The sequence below is a fragment of the Fukomys damarensis genome, unplaced genomic scaffold, assembly GCF_012274545.1.
Source record: "Fukomys damarensis isolate Sample0158 unplaced genomic scaffold, DMR_v1.0_HiC HiC_scaffold_27, whole genome shotgun sequence".
Classification (NCBI taxonomy): domain Eukaryota; kingdom Metazoa; phylum Chordata; class Mammalia; order Rodentia; family Bathyergidae; genus Fukomys; species Fukomys damarensis.
This window is the reverse complement of record NW_022900939.1, coordinates 3,973,724-3,987,455: the sequence shown is the minus strand read 5'-3', so window position 1 is coordinate 3,987,455 and position 13,732 is coordinate 3,973,724. Positions and strand designations below refer to the sequence as shown.

Below are 13,732 nucleotides of genomic sequence, written 5' to 3'. Positions count from 1 at the left end.
AACTGAATATTGACCAATATCTCTGAAAGATATACCTAATAATTTTATTGACTCTAGTTGAAGATTCTGCATACAATTTTACTTTTAAAAACCCATTGTACAAATCCCCTATGATGAATGCAATCATTATGTATATCTAAAATATACCAATAAATTTAATTTTAAAAAATCAATTTATATGTGAGCCACTTTGAATACTTTTTCAGCAAATCACAACATTCTATGCTTATGGGCAAAAGAGAAGGAAGTCCTTACATTTTTCAGAGACATTATTCATTTGACACAAAATTTGTGCTGAGGAAAATATACATAGCAAATACTCTAGAAGATAATATTGGGCTTTAACACTGGCAAGTACAAATTAACAACTGTTTATGTAAATTTAATTATGAGTACCTGCAATAATTAATTGAATTTTATAAGTACCATGAATTAAATTCCTAATTAAATCTGTTTTAATAATATATTTGTATACATAGAATAGAACATCACCATGCATGATATAGCACATCATTTTCTTAGAAAATGCAAGAGTGACCATGGGAGAGTGCTTTGTGAACAAATAATATTACTCATGGTCATACACCCAGTGGTCTAAAACCCACCAAAGCATCTGCTGCAATCTCACCGAGCCACACAGGCCTTGGCGATTGCTTTGGTGACTGCCTCTTTCACGTCCTTGTTCCTCAGACTGTAGATCATGGGATTCAGCATGGGAATCACTGTGGTGTAAAACGCAGCCACCATTTTTCCCTGCTCCACGGACTCCTCCGTTGGTCGCCTGAGGTACATGAATACGAGGGTCCCATAAAAGATGGAAACAGCTGTCAAGTGGGTACCACAGGTGGAGAACGCCTTCTTCCTCCCATCAGCAGAGTGCATGCGGAGCACAGCTACCACAATGAGCGTGTAGGAGACGAGGACCACGGAGAGGGAATATGTTACATTAACCGCGGAAACAACAATCATTGTGTACACCTTGATGCGCACCCCTCCACAGGCAATCTTGATGAGGGGGGGGTCTGCACAATAAAAGTGGTTGATTTCAAAGTTGCCACAGAAATACAACCCATAGGTCCACAGGGTACACATTAAACTCACAGAGAATCCATAGACGTAAGGCACCGAGATGAGCCGAACACACACTGTCCTGGACATCCTACTGCCATAGAGCAAGGGGTTGCAGATGGCCATGTAGCGATCAAAGGCCATCACTGCCAAGATGTAAACCTCAACGTGGGCAAGGGCAATGAAGAAGTAGCACTGCACCAAACACCCCACATAGGAAATGGTCTTTGTCTCTGATAATAAGTTTTCCAGCATTTTGGGGGTAATGTTAGAAGAAAGCCAAACATCTACAAAAGACAAGTGACTCAGGAAAAAGTACATAGGACTCTGAAGCTGGGGGCTGGTGTTGATCAAAATAATCATACCAATATTCCCCAACAGAGTGATCATGTAAACTACCAGGAACACCACGAAAAACAGAACCCGGAGCTCTTGTCGATTGGTCAACCCCACAAGAACAAATTCAGTTACATCTGTGTAATTTGGCATTGTTTTCTTTCATGAATTTTATATTCTGTTATCATTGATATTGAGCACTCTGTTTTCTGTAAAATAGGCAATTATGTTAATCACTAATGTGTAAGTATGAGAAATTCATATGTGCTAGCAAATAACCCCCCATAATCGTACATTATTAATATGATTAAAGTCAGATTGATTGCCTTGATTTTAATGTACATTTTTGTATAAAGAAATCTTGTGATCATAAAATGAACAGTAAACATGTTAGGGCATTTAGATTAAAACAAGGAAGTATAAAAAAAGGACTGTTGGAAATGCATGCTGTTTCTTCCTATGATCATTTTTCTCTTATTAACAATAAAAATACAAATATACAGTGGTATTAATCTACATAGTTTTTTTATGTTTGGGGGGAAAGTCTTTTCATACATAGCTTTATGGGACAGTGGAATTTTTTACCTCTCTTATACTTGTACATAATATTGCTCACCTCCTACAAAATTCCTTGTCATATTTTATTTTGTTTATCTAAATGTTTTGCTTTTTTGCTACTGCCTGCAAAGTTGAAAAAGGAGGGCACAAAGTCCAGGGACTAACAGTTTTACAGTTATCTCAGAAAAGTAAGCTGTAAGTGCTTTGATTACTTAACACCATGTTCAAAACTGTGTCTGTGGACAAGTTTCATGAGGGAAGGGATAGGTAATATGTTTTAATAAATACTAGGTCACTTTTCAGACTGCAATGATTGTCATGATCAATCCATTCTTTTCTTAAATATTCATATGCAAATTAATGTCACTAAATGAAAAGATTCTCACATTAAATTTTTCTGTGACCTTCTTCCAAAACACACAACTTTGCCATAAACTTTAAAGAAAGTGTATATAGAATTAGCAATATTTGGGAAATTTAAGACCTCCATGGTGACAGTGATAGTGATAGTGGTGGAAGGGTTATGTTACTGACTTAGAATTGTGGCTTAGCAATAAGTTCTTAAATTAATTAATTTAACAAATATTAAGGACATTTGTATATCAAATATTTTGATGTATTAGACCCACAGCTATTCTATTTTCAGGAAATACAAAAGTGAACAAGATAGATAAGATTCCCTCCTGTATCACACTTTATTCTTATTCACAAAAGTAAACAACACTAGTGAGAAATTTTAGGCAACAGGAACAACTGTGACAGAGGACAGGCAGCTGCTACAGAGACAAGGAACAAGAGGAGGTGGTGTAGACAGAGGGGTCAGAGAAGATTTCAAGGAGGAGTGGTCTCTGAATCTGCGAGGTGTAGATATATGAAAAAAGTAAGAAATGCAAGTGCAAAGATTCAGACGAAGAAATATTTCACCAGCACGTCGCAAAAGAACTTTGCTAGGAAATTTTCATTATTTATTAAAAGTACAAACGTAATCTAAAATTGTTTAACAACCCCTTCAACTGGTAGCAGTGCGTTCATGGTAAGTGAATTATATCCTATGGATAATTTCCTTATCCATACAATGGTTAACACGGGAATTAAATATACTACAGATAAAAATACCAGGGCACATGATACAATAGACACTGAAGCTTTGGTTCAGACATAACTTCCTCTTTCTAGATAATGTGAAATAGGAAGAAAGGTTTCAAAGGGGAAGGAAGGGCAAGGGGTAGGGGAAAAGAGAGAAGGAAAAGGAAAAAGTATGAGAAAAGGAAAACAATGGAAAAAAGGTCTTAGTAAATAGGGAGGCTTGGAGGGGTTGAGGGCAGGGCAGGGGGCTGGGGAAAAAATAAGAACCAAGGTACATCACGTAAAGGTACAGACTCCCAACAATGAATGTCATCATATTGTGCGCCTAAAATGTATACTTAATAAACTTGATGAATAAAATACCAGTGACTATGTACATTTTAATTAAATGATTATAGAAAAAAATTGCAAATAAACTTCCTCCAGATATCCCCCTTTGCTGCCCACACACTGATTCCTATCGCCCTTACCACTTTCTGGGACAGTCCAGGAAGACCCTCTTTCCTGTGTTCAGTTGAGCTGCTGCGGTCACCTCAGTGTCCTGGATCCATTCATAAAGATTTCTTCCGTGGTGATTATCTGACTTTGAAGAGACGCCCACAGTCGCCCGGTGCCAATCTGGTGAATCGGGTGGACGAGCGCACACTTCCCGTGGCCCAAGTCCACCTTTGGGTTGGACGGCACCGGCAGCAGCCTTCACTGAGTCTTGATCGCACTTCGTAAAGATTCTCACCAAGTGAGACTTCCGAGCTGCTGCAGAGAGGGGCGAGGACAACGGGGTGAAAGTGTTTGAAGCCAGAGGGGGCATCCAGAGGAGAATTCCCGACCATGCGTCTGCTACTGTGATGACTTCTAATTAACATTCACAACATATTTTGGTATCCTTTTCTAGATTTCCATGAATAGCCCTCCCATTTAGAGTGATTTTAAGTGTGTACTCAGATGAGATATACAGAATCTGATTGTGAAATAGTTAAACTCACATGGTTTCCTGTGTTAAAACTACCAACTTTTGTCATCAGACCCATGATTCTCTTATTATCAGAGTTTTCACTGGGTTAATAGTCACCCTGCTGTTGTTTCAGTACAAAATATATACAATGTAGCAACAGGATATCTATGAAACATAAACCTTTTACTTACCCAATTTTTTCAGCCACAGTGTGTTTTGAATATTTTTCCTTCTTTTCACTTAAGCATCACCTCTGAGGTAGATAGGTTTATCTTCTTCACCTTGCACTCTAACTTGTCTTCCTTAGACGTTATACCTAATGGACTCACAGGAACAGTCACATTTATATATTTTTAAAGTGTACTGGTCTCTATGCCAGTTTCATATAAACTGATATTACAATATCGTCAAAAGACTGAGAAGTTTTTCTTGTGACAACAATTTCAAATTTATATTTGCAAAATTAACTTTCATTGAATACTCACTAAAACTTTTGCACCCAGAGGTTCTGTGAAACGGCTTCTAGCAATATTTTCACTTACTAATGGGGAATCTGACCCCCTGCCAGATTTAAAATATCTCTTTGATTCAGCTATCAACTAATTGTCAGGAATAGGATGCAAGCTACGTGATTCCAGTTACTGTGCCCTTAATAACTTTTGGTTGCTGTCCTTTGGTAACCTATTCTACCATTACATTGATTTTCATTTCAAATTGGTTTTGACCATTCCCCAAGAGAAGATAAAACGATCTTTCCAATTATCATCCTTGATGGATTAATGCAGGCTTTTATGATCCTAGAGCAGCTGGCTTATTGACACCGTAGTCCACTGTGTGTCCATTTAAGTGAGTCCATTGACCAAGAAGCAGATGACAAATGTCTACTCTGAGAAAATCAAATCATTACAGAGATGTGCACCATCAGTCACAACAGCCACACAGGTAGAATACGCAAATTAACATATAAGAAGCTACATTTATTTTTATTAACCTTTCAGTCACATTGCGCAAGGAAAAATGTGGAGATGTAATCACTGGATCAGTCAATGCCATTGACAAACTATTCCAAAATTCATACTCATATATTTCACAACACCATTGTATAACCCAGTAAGTCTCTACCTGTAAAGAAAAGAGAGAAAAATCAGGAATCAGGAATTCAGTAACTCTCCACAACACTTTGATAACAAATAACCTTTACAAGTAAAGTGTCAATTCTGTCTGTACAATGGAGACTAAAATTAAAGGATTTGACTGCCTCGATCAGTGTTCCAAAGACTTTGTGACGACCACAGAGATCAGCATAGGGTATTTTCTCTCATTTATAACATAGAACCATGGGACCATTGGGAGAAGCCTCCTGAGAAACTATGCAAGTAATTATGAAAAGAATAATGAATTCTAGAAGCACTCAATGGTAGCAGAAGTTAAGGAATGTCTACAAGATAATGTTTCTAAAAATTAAGATGTTCTCATTTTTATATCAAAATTAATCTAGCTCTTATTTCATTGATATTTGACAATTGCTCTGCTCAGGAAAAAACTTGATGTGTACCCTTTCAAATTTAAGTTATTTTCTTTTCTGAGGTGCAACAGTCCTAATAAGAACCAACAGTTAGGAAAAAGCTCACAGCAAGGCAAGCCCTAAGTGTCCCATTGTGGTTTGCCGATGTCAAGTGATCCAAAGCTTAAATCGTGCGGTAACATCTAGGAAAACAAATATGAGTAAAGTTCCTGGTGAAGTAGGAATCAAAATCTGAAGTCAGCTCTGGAATCAGCCTTCAACTGTATCATTTCACCTATGGGACTATGGGCAGGTGACAGACTTCTGGCTTACAATATATCCATTTATAGATTAGGAAAAATATGGCCTGAAATGTAGTTGTGACAGCCTCAGTTTATCAGAAGATAACTCTGCCAAGTGCATGCCATACAGAAATTACTTGTGTTGTTTCACCTCTTGCTAATTTCCACTGTTGACTCATCACTCCTACATAGCTGTGACAAATATTGCTTCTGGTTTGAAGAATTAAAAACATGTATGTGTACAATATGTATGAGACTGCTTTTTGAGTAGGTTCAAATGCTAGCAAGTTAAGGAAAAATTATACCTACCTAAAAACTAATATAAACTTTGGTATTGCACATCAATTTGGTCTGGATTATTATGGGTAGTATTGTTGTTTCAGGGCAAAGTTTTGTTCTGCGTCCTTTAGTGCACAAATGCACCCAACTTCTCAGTTTAAATTTACCTGCTTTGGAGAAAGATCACGAAGTGAACTGCAGTGGCACCAACATCTTATGATTTAAAACACGGGCTGGAATAACTAGACTATATAACCAGATATGGAGGATATTTAAATATATATATATGAAGTTGATAGATATTATCAATTTAAAATATCACCAAGTTTTTGAATTTCTTTTTTATGGAAATATGCTAGACTTTCAACAGTCAGGAAAATTTCTGTCTATGCTACTGGAAAAAGTATTGCTATGGGGATTATCAGCCAAAAGAAACCTTGGAGATCAGACTCTGAGGCTCAAAAAGTAACTTGCCAAGTGATTAAAAAGTGACTTTTCCATCAAGTTAATTTCAAATTTGGAAAGAAGCATGATCCCACAGCTAACCTTGACATTATTATTCTCCATTTAACATTAAAACAAGTCTGCCGAATAATACATAAAGCATTTCATCATTAAAAAAAGTAATCAAAATGATTCAAAATAATTTTCCAACAGAATACAAATATTAAAATATTTTCAAATTGCAGTTATTGCAAAAACAACTAATTTGAAGTGTCAAGAGTTATGCTTCAAAATGTTTTTATTGCCCAAATGTAACTTTTAATTCATCCCCCAAAAAGAATCTCAAGTAACTTAGATCTTACAGACTTTAAGAGCTTTTAAGTTTTACAACTGTAGACATTATATTATAATTGAAACTGAATTAGGAATCTGACTGTGTATCCAGCTGTTTTACTGGCTCAAGTACGGTGTGTACAAGGGGAAATATTTGCAATTGCCCTTTGAATTTTCTAATCATGATTAACAAAGGCCACCACTGCACGAACAGAGCTTTCTGCAGGCATGAGGGCAGAAAATAAGAAATGACAAATTGGAGTAAAAAGTGCTTTGTTTTTAGGTGATCACAGGCTTGCCAATATTTTTAGGAGAGACACTGAAAGAAAATCACATGCCAACAAATAAGAGATGACTAAGAAAAATTAATGTGAATTTTAACCCTGACTAATGAGACAGTGAGACCATTGTGCTCCCTGGTGACCATGAAAAGGAGGAGCTGCTGTTCTCACCAGCTGGAAGATAGCAAAGCAACAAAGTCTTACACCCTGTGGAAATGGAGAATTTTCTCAATTTGAAGTCAATGAGAGCTAACAATCTCTGCACTTACTAAAATTAAATTAAATTTAAAATTCAGGTATTGTTCATTTATGAACTCCATCTATATCAATTCTCTCTCCCATTTTTCTATGTGTTTAAATATAGACAACCGTAGTCCGGCATTCTTTTCAGCAAATCTTTTTGGAGCACTTCTAGTGTAACAGTTTCCCTAAAGTTACAAAGTAGAATAAAAGACAAATCTTACCATGTAAGAGCTATACAAGGTGTCATGACCAACCCATGCCAGTACTCTGTAATGTGTTTCAAAGTTCACCAACCTCGTTAGTCTCCAATTATGGGATGGTTGTCAACTTTAATTTTCAGATATTTATGAAGGACTCTAGTTGTTTATTTAGTGGTGCCCAAATGCCTTTTAATTCATCTCTTTTCTCATTAAAAGTGTATTTTACATGACTCAAGTTGAAAATCACTTAATGAAATAGCTCATGAATGACAGACACAAGTCACTTTAAATCTAATTCAGATGCACTCGATTGCAAACTAGCATAGTTGCTAAGAAATTGAAATATGAGTGAGAACCTCCCACATGCATCACCGTGCAGTGCACACACTCTGCATGTCAATTCTCCTGAATCTGCTGTGCAATTATCATTCAGTAGATGCCATATCTTGTTAGTCCCTGAGATTCAAAGATGCATGAGAGACTAATGTCAATACACATAGCATTGCATATGTCAATAAATGCTTTGTAAAACTCGGGTATGTTCTTATAGACTAATAATGGGATTAAAGATGCAGGGAAAGAGACTATGATTGAGGTTCCTGTGGCACTCTAGGATAGCTTCTTTGAGGAGTTTCACATTTGTTCTCAAATACAGGTTGTGCCATGTGAAACTTTACATTGTTTTACAAATGCATTCTTTATTCTGTTGCATGAAGAATGCCATGCTTGTCTTGAGGTTCCAGAGTCCTCTACCAATAAACACTCTGAGCCAAGCATTAGTGTTACCTCTGGGTTAATGGTCTGTTCAGTTGATCCTTTGGATTTAAACACACATAAACAGCATGGAGCTAAAATAAGGAAAACACTTGTGATTGCACTGAATTCCAACTCTGTATCATCTACTATGTCTAAAGCAATTTCACATTTCACTGAAGTTAATGTCAAAAGCTCTCTTTGACTGTTACTTAGTTCATTATTTGGAGTATGTGTATTAGTGAATTGACCCAAATTCTTGGTGTGTGTGTGTGTGTGTGTGTGTGTGTGTGTGTGTGTGTGTGTGTTGAGGTACCAACTCTCTATGTTGCCCAGGTTGGACTCAAACTCACAGTTCTGCTCCCGCAGCCTCCTGAATGCCAGGGTTAGCAGATGCATGCCAGTGTACCTGGGTCAATTGACCCAATTTCTTTATTCATTCCTGTTACAAAAGATAGAGTGGCAGCTACCAAAAATTCAACCAGCAAACAAGGCTGGCAGAGCTGTGGGGAGAAAAGAACCCTGCTCCACTGCTGGTGGGAGTGTAGACTGGTGCAAAGCAGTATGGAATACCTCAGAAAACTAAAACTAAAGATTGATTTGGCCCAGGTATTCCCTTCTTGGTATCTTCCCAAAAGAATTAAAAACTCTGCAGCAATATATGAGCACCCATTTTTATAGTGGCAAAATTCATAATAGCTAAATCTTGGAAACAGCCCCAATGCCCATCAACCAGTGACTGGTTAAAGAGATGTGGCTCTTTTATAAAATGGAGTACTGTAGGAAGCAGGGAAGGGGACATTATCAGGACCTCTACTTCATCAGGATCTCTACAGTGGGTTCCGGCCTGTGAGCCAACACAGCACAGGGTGAACTCAAGAACAGACAGAAAGGAGACCTGGAGTACAGAAGCTGAGTCTTGGTCCTGCTCAGTGCTACCAATGGCAGCAAAGACAAAGGCCCCCAAGCACATCCAGCATTTATTGAATACAATCCTGGGAAGGAATAAGGAGTAGGTTATGCTTTGAAGTCATCTAGTGAATCGCTGCCGAGCACCTGGTGTGATGGTGCCAGGCAGGGCTGTCAGGGAGTCGGCCCTGCTTAGCTTGCTGGGATAGAAGATACCGGTACTGAGACCAGGTGCAATTAGCAAGCAAACCAGGAGGTCAGTGAGAAGCGATAATTCAGGGGAAACTGGGGTCAGGCTGACCCCAGCTGCATGTCACTGAGCAGGAGCCCGCCACTTCACAGACTAGGGCTTAGGCCTCCGTGACAGCCACCAGTAAAGGAGCTATGCTGGCCCGACTCTGCTAGCAGACATGACCATTTGAGTCACAGGGGCTTCGGTCTAACTCCTGATATAAAACAGTACAGCAAATTAGGGAGGGCAAGAAGCAGGTGCCACTCGTAGCCCACTAGTACGGGGCAGGGCCGTCTTCTACCTCTACTCCTTTCTTCTTTGGAAACAGCAGCATGTGTAGCAGGTAGCTTCAGGCAACAGCAGAGCAGGCGGTGTGTCAGGTCTGGTGATTTCTGCAGGTCTGAGTTTGTCCTCTGCTGGAACACAAGCATACTCTGGCCCTTATATTATGAATTGGGTTGAATTATTTCATCTGTTAGTCAGGACATCCTTTGACAACACTTGTGCATAGGACATGTCTATAGGTTTATATTAGTACCGATGGAGTTTTGATGGAGGATATTTACTTTCCACGAGCAAATTTAATTTTTTTTAATGAAGGCCACAAGAGAAGATGACAAAGTCTAATTGAGCTTGTAGAGGTAGCTGTTCCCCCCCTTTCCTGTTTACATAAGTGCTTTCAGGGAAAACTGAGTACACCTACCAGTGGCTTTTCTCCATGGGTTATAAAAACCTATGATGTGTTTAAATGGCCTAGTTGTCTATAATAAGAGTTTCTTGAAAAGGCTACCCCCAAATGCAGTTGGGGCAGAAGGGTGACAGGTGTCATCTACCTGCTTTGAGCTGAAAAGTTTGATATAGGGAAGACTGCAGTTAGGGCCCCCTTCTAGGGAGGCCTTAAATAAAAATCATGTGGCATTTTAGTAATTATAAACTTGCTAAGTGCTACAGCAATACACGCACACCCATGTCTATAATGGCACACTCTGTAGTAGCTAAATCTTGGAAACAGCCCAAATGCCCATCAACCCGTGACTGGATAAAGAGATGCGATTCTTTTATTAAAATGGAGTACTACTCAGCCATAAAGAATGATAAACTACAGATACCCGTGACTGGATAAAGAGATGCGATTCTTTTATTAAAATGGAGTACTACTCAGCCATAAAGAATGATAAACTACAGATACCCGTGACTGGATAAAGAGATGCGATTCTTTTATTAAAATGGAGTACTACTCAGCCATAAAGAATGATAAACTACAGATACCCGTGACTGGATAAAGAGATGCGATTCTTTTATTAAAATGGAGTACTACTCAGCCATAAAGAATGATAAACTACAGATCGTTATAAATAAGTGGACACACCCTGAAACCGTACTCTCAAGTGATATAAATAGGTTACACATGTGTAAATATTGAGATATTTTTCTGGTATGAGAAACAAAGTGTGAATGAGATCTAAAATGATCTATTTTATTGTTTATGTTACAATCCACTGTATATCTTCTGAGGCATCTTACAATATTACTCCAGAGTAGAGTTGTAGAGTTGTGACAAATACTCAAAACACATTTCAACTTCTTCCTCTAAAGAATACCTCCAAACTTGAAATCAGGCCAACACACTGAATGCATCATTGCAATATACAAGTTTACTTCCTTCTTTTATTCTTTTTTTTTTTTTGTAAGATAGTAAGTATCACAAACTGAATGGCTTAAGACAAGAAAAACAATATTCTGTCACTATGCTGGAGGCTCAAATACAAAATCAAGGTATTGGCCTGGCCTTCCTTCTTTTGAAAACTAGGGGGCGGGATCTTCCCTTTTTTCCTTTAGCTTCTGGCAACCTCAGTCCAGGCCTGACTCAGGACTGCAAGCAGGTCTCTACCCGCCTCTACTCATAGTTTTGTGCCCTGTCTCACTGTCTAAGCTTCTTCTTTTCTTCAGGATGTGGGTCACATTGGATAAAGGACTCGCTGAAATTAGAAGCGCTCTGATATTCACTAATTACATCTCTGGTGACTGTATTTCCAGTTAAAGTCATTGGGAGGTTCTATGAGGTAAGACTTCAACGTACATTGTGGGACACACACTGGAACTCAAGTTGTATAACAGTGGAGTAATATGGAACCTTTCATACCTCAGAACACAGTGCAGGGAAGGCAGATGAAAATCCTAAGCCCCAGACAGAAGCCTGTAAGCATCTGTAAACCTGGTGGGAGGAGACAGCTTGGAAGTAGAGACCAAGCGGATTAATCCATAAGCAACTAACCTGACAAGTGGAGGCCATCACAAGTCCAGCAATGCAAGTGACAAAGCAAAGAAAGGGAGGCAAACTAGCATGTAATTTGCCCCAGGAAGTTGTACCCAGGTTTGAATTGATATGCCCAGAAACATGTTTCTAGAAAGTGTTATAAGAACAACAGAATCAAGTGGTATATTTTAACTGCATTGATATAACAAAGAAGGTTTACATTACTTTCTCAGGATATAGAGACTGCACCGACACTAACACTCTGCCTACATAGCATTCAGATCTTGATCTAAAGCAAGAGGAGCACTTATGAAGGAGAGGAGAAAGTCTGTGTCTATCGGCTTTGACTTTGAGGAAATAGACATTAAATATTAGGCCTAAGTCAATGAAGCACACAATAATAAAGCTTAGTAAGAAATTCGCACCTTGACGACAGGAAAGGATGGAAATTAAAGTCTATCTCTGCACTGCCAGTGTTTTGTTTTTTAAAGGAAGACTAGAATTCTGTAGTGGATTCGGAGTAAATCTCTGCCAAGAATGTCACAGCAAATGTGGTCTTAGAATGTCAGGTTATAATATCAAGCTCCGTGGAAGTAGGTGGCCCTTGAATGGCCCATGTTTTGCGTTTCACCTTAAGTGTTCAGAAGCAAACATTGCAAATATAATTGCAAATATATTCTTTCTTTCTGTGCTCTGACTCAAAGCATGTACATATGTAGTTCCTGCCCCCTCTTCATCAGAAGTGTTCTAAGTTGCCTGGAGAGGAGCTCATTGTTCCCTGGAAGGGTGCAGCTCACTGTGCTTGCATGAATCCCCCTTACCAAAGGCACCACTGTCATCTGTGCTGCCTCTCGGAATTATTCTGCAGATACTCAATTATCCACTCCTTTTAGGTCAATGAACAGCTACCTGAGGATAAATTCCATTTTCATGAACACTTCTATTTCTCCTCCAGCTTTTTCCTTTTAGGGTGGCAAGAGTTGCACAGAAAGGAACGTAAATGTAATTTTTCCTGTAACAAGAACACTATATAGGACAAGTGAGCTGAAGATGTACCAATCTAGCTAATTAGAGAGCAAGTTCTTCAACACTTTTATTCAGGCCTACATATGATAAAATTTGGAAATGCACTGGTCACAGTTGAATGTATATCCAGTGCACTGCCATTTAGTTATATGATAGATGACTTGTAGCTACTGAATTTGGGCTGCTAATTCAGTCAATGAATAAAATGTTGGTGAGTAAAAGTTGAAAGCAAACAACAATTGTGAATCCTACTGCCAACCAAAGGTGTACTATTATGACATTTCATAGTAAAAGTAAGATATTATGAGTCAGCACATTCATATTCATTTGTCTTTTGATTATGATGAAGGCAAGAAATTCTTTTGTTCAAGATGCTTCACCCTCTTAGCATCAGACAAAATATACCAAAATGCAGATCAATGAGCTAAAGGAGAAAATCAAAACACTGGGTCACAAACATCATTAAATTAAAAATTCAGTGAAGAAGACAAGCCTTATGATTATAGTAAGATACGACTTGCCAGTTCTGAATATAATTCTGTCACAAAAATAATCTATATGTAGAGTCGTTTTAATACATTTTAGGTAATTTACCTTCATCAAATTTACAGTCATGTGATGTAAATGAATAATTTTTTTCTACAGAAACTACACATTTTATGTGAAATTTATGATATAAAATTGTGTAAAGAGAATATTCCCTAAGAAGTAATGTTCAAGTCTAACGAGACACTTCCAAAATAATAATTGTTTATCTAAGCTGACTTGTAAGACAGTTTTGATGAAATTTTATATACATTGAATGACACTATGGCATTTTTATTACCATGATAGCAGATAAAGGATTGAGTATGCTTTAATATTCAGAATCCATTCTTGAGGTAAAACAGTACTCTGTTAGAATGGATACTTTAGTATATGAAGAGTCTTTAGAAAGTCCTTTTTTTGAGCTAGGAACTTGCAGATTGC

At 38.0% G+C, this 13,732-nt stretch overlaps 1 protein-coding gene across 1 annotated transcript; it reads right to left on the bottom strand.

Moving 5' to 3' along the window:
- Positions 1-624: 624 nt before the first annotated feature.
- LOC104851237 (olfactory receptor 5M9) lies at positions 625-1,557 on the bottom strand. Its single transcript, XM_010608411.1, has one exon. It carries the CDS (start codon positions 1,555-1,557, stop codon positions 625-627), a length of 933 nt encoding a protein of 310 aa, XP_010606713.1.
- Between the last annotated feature and the right edge of the window lie 12,175 nt (positions 1,558-13,732).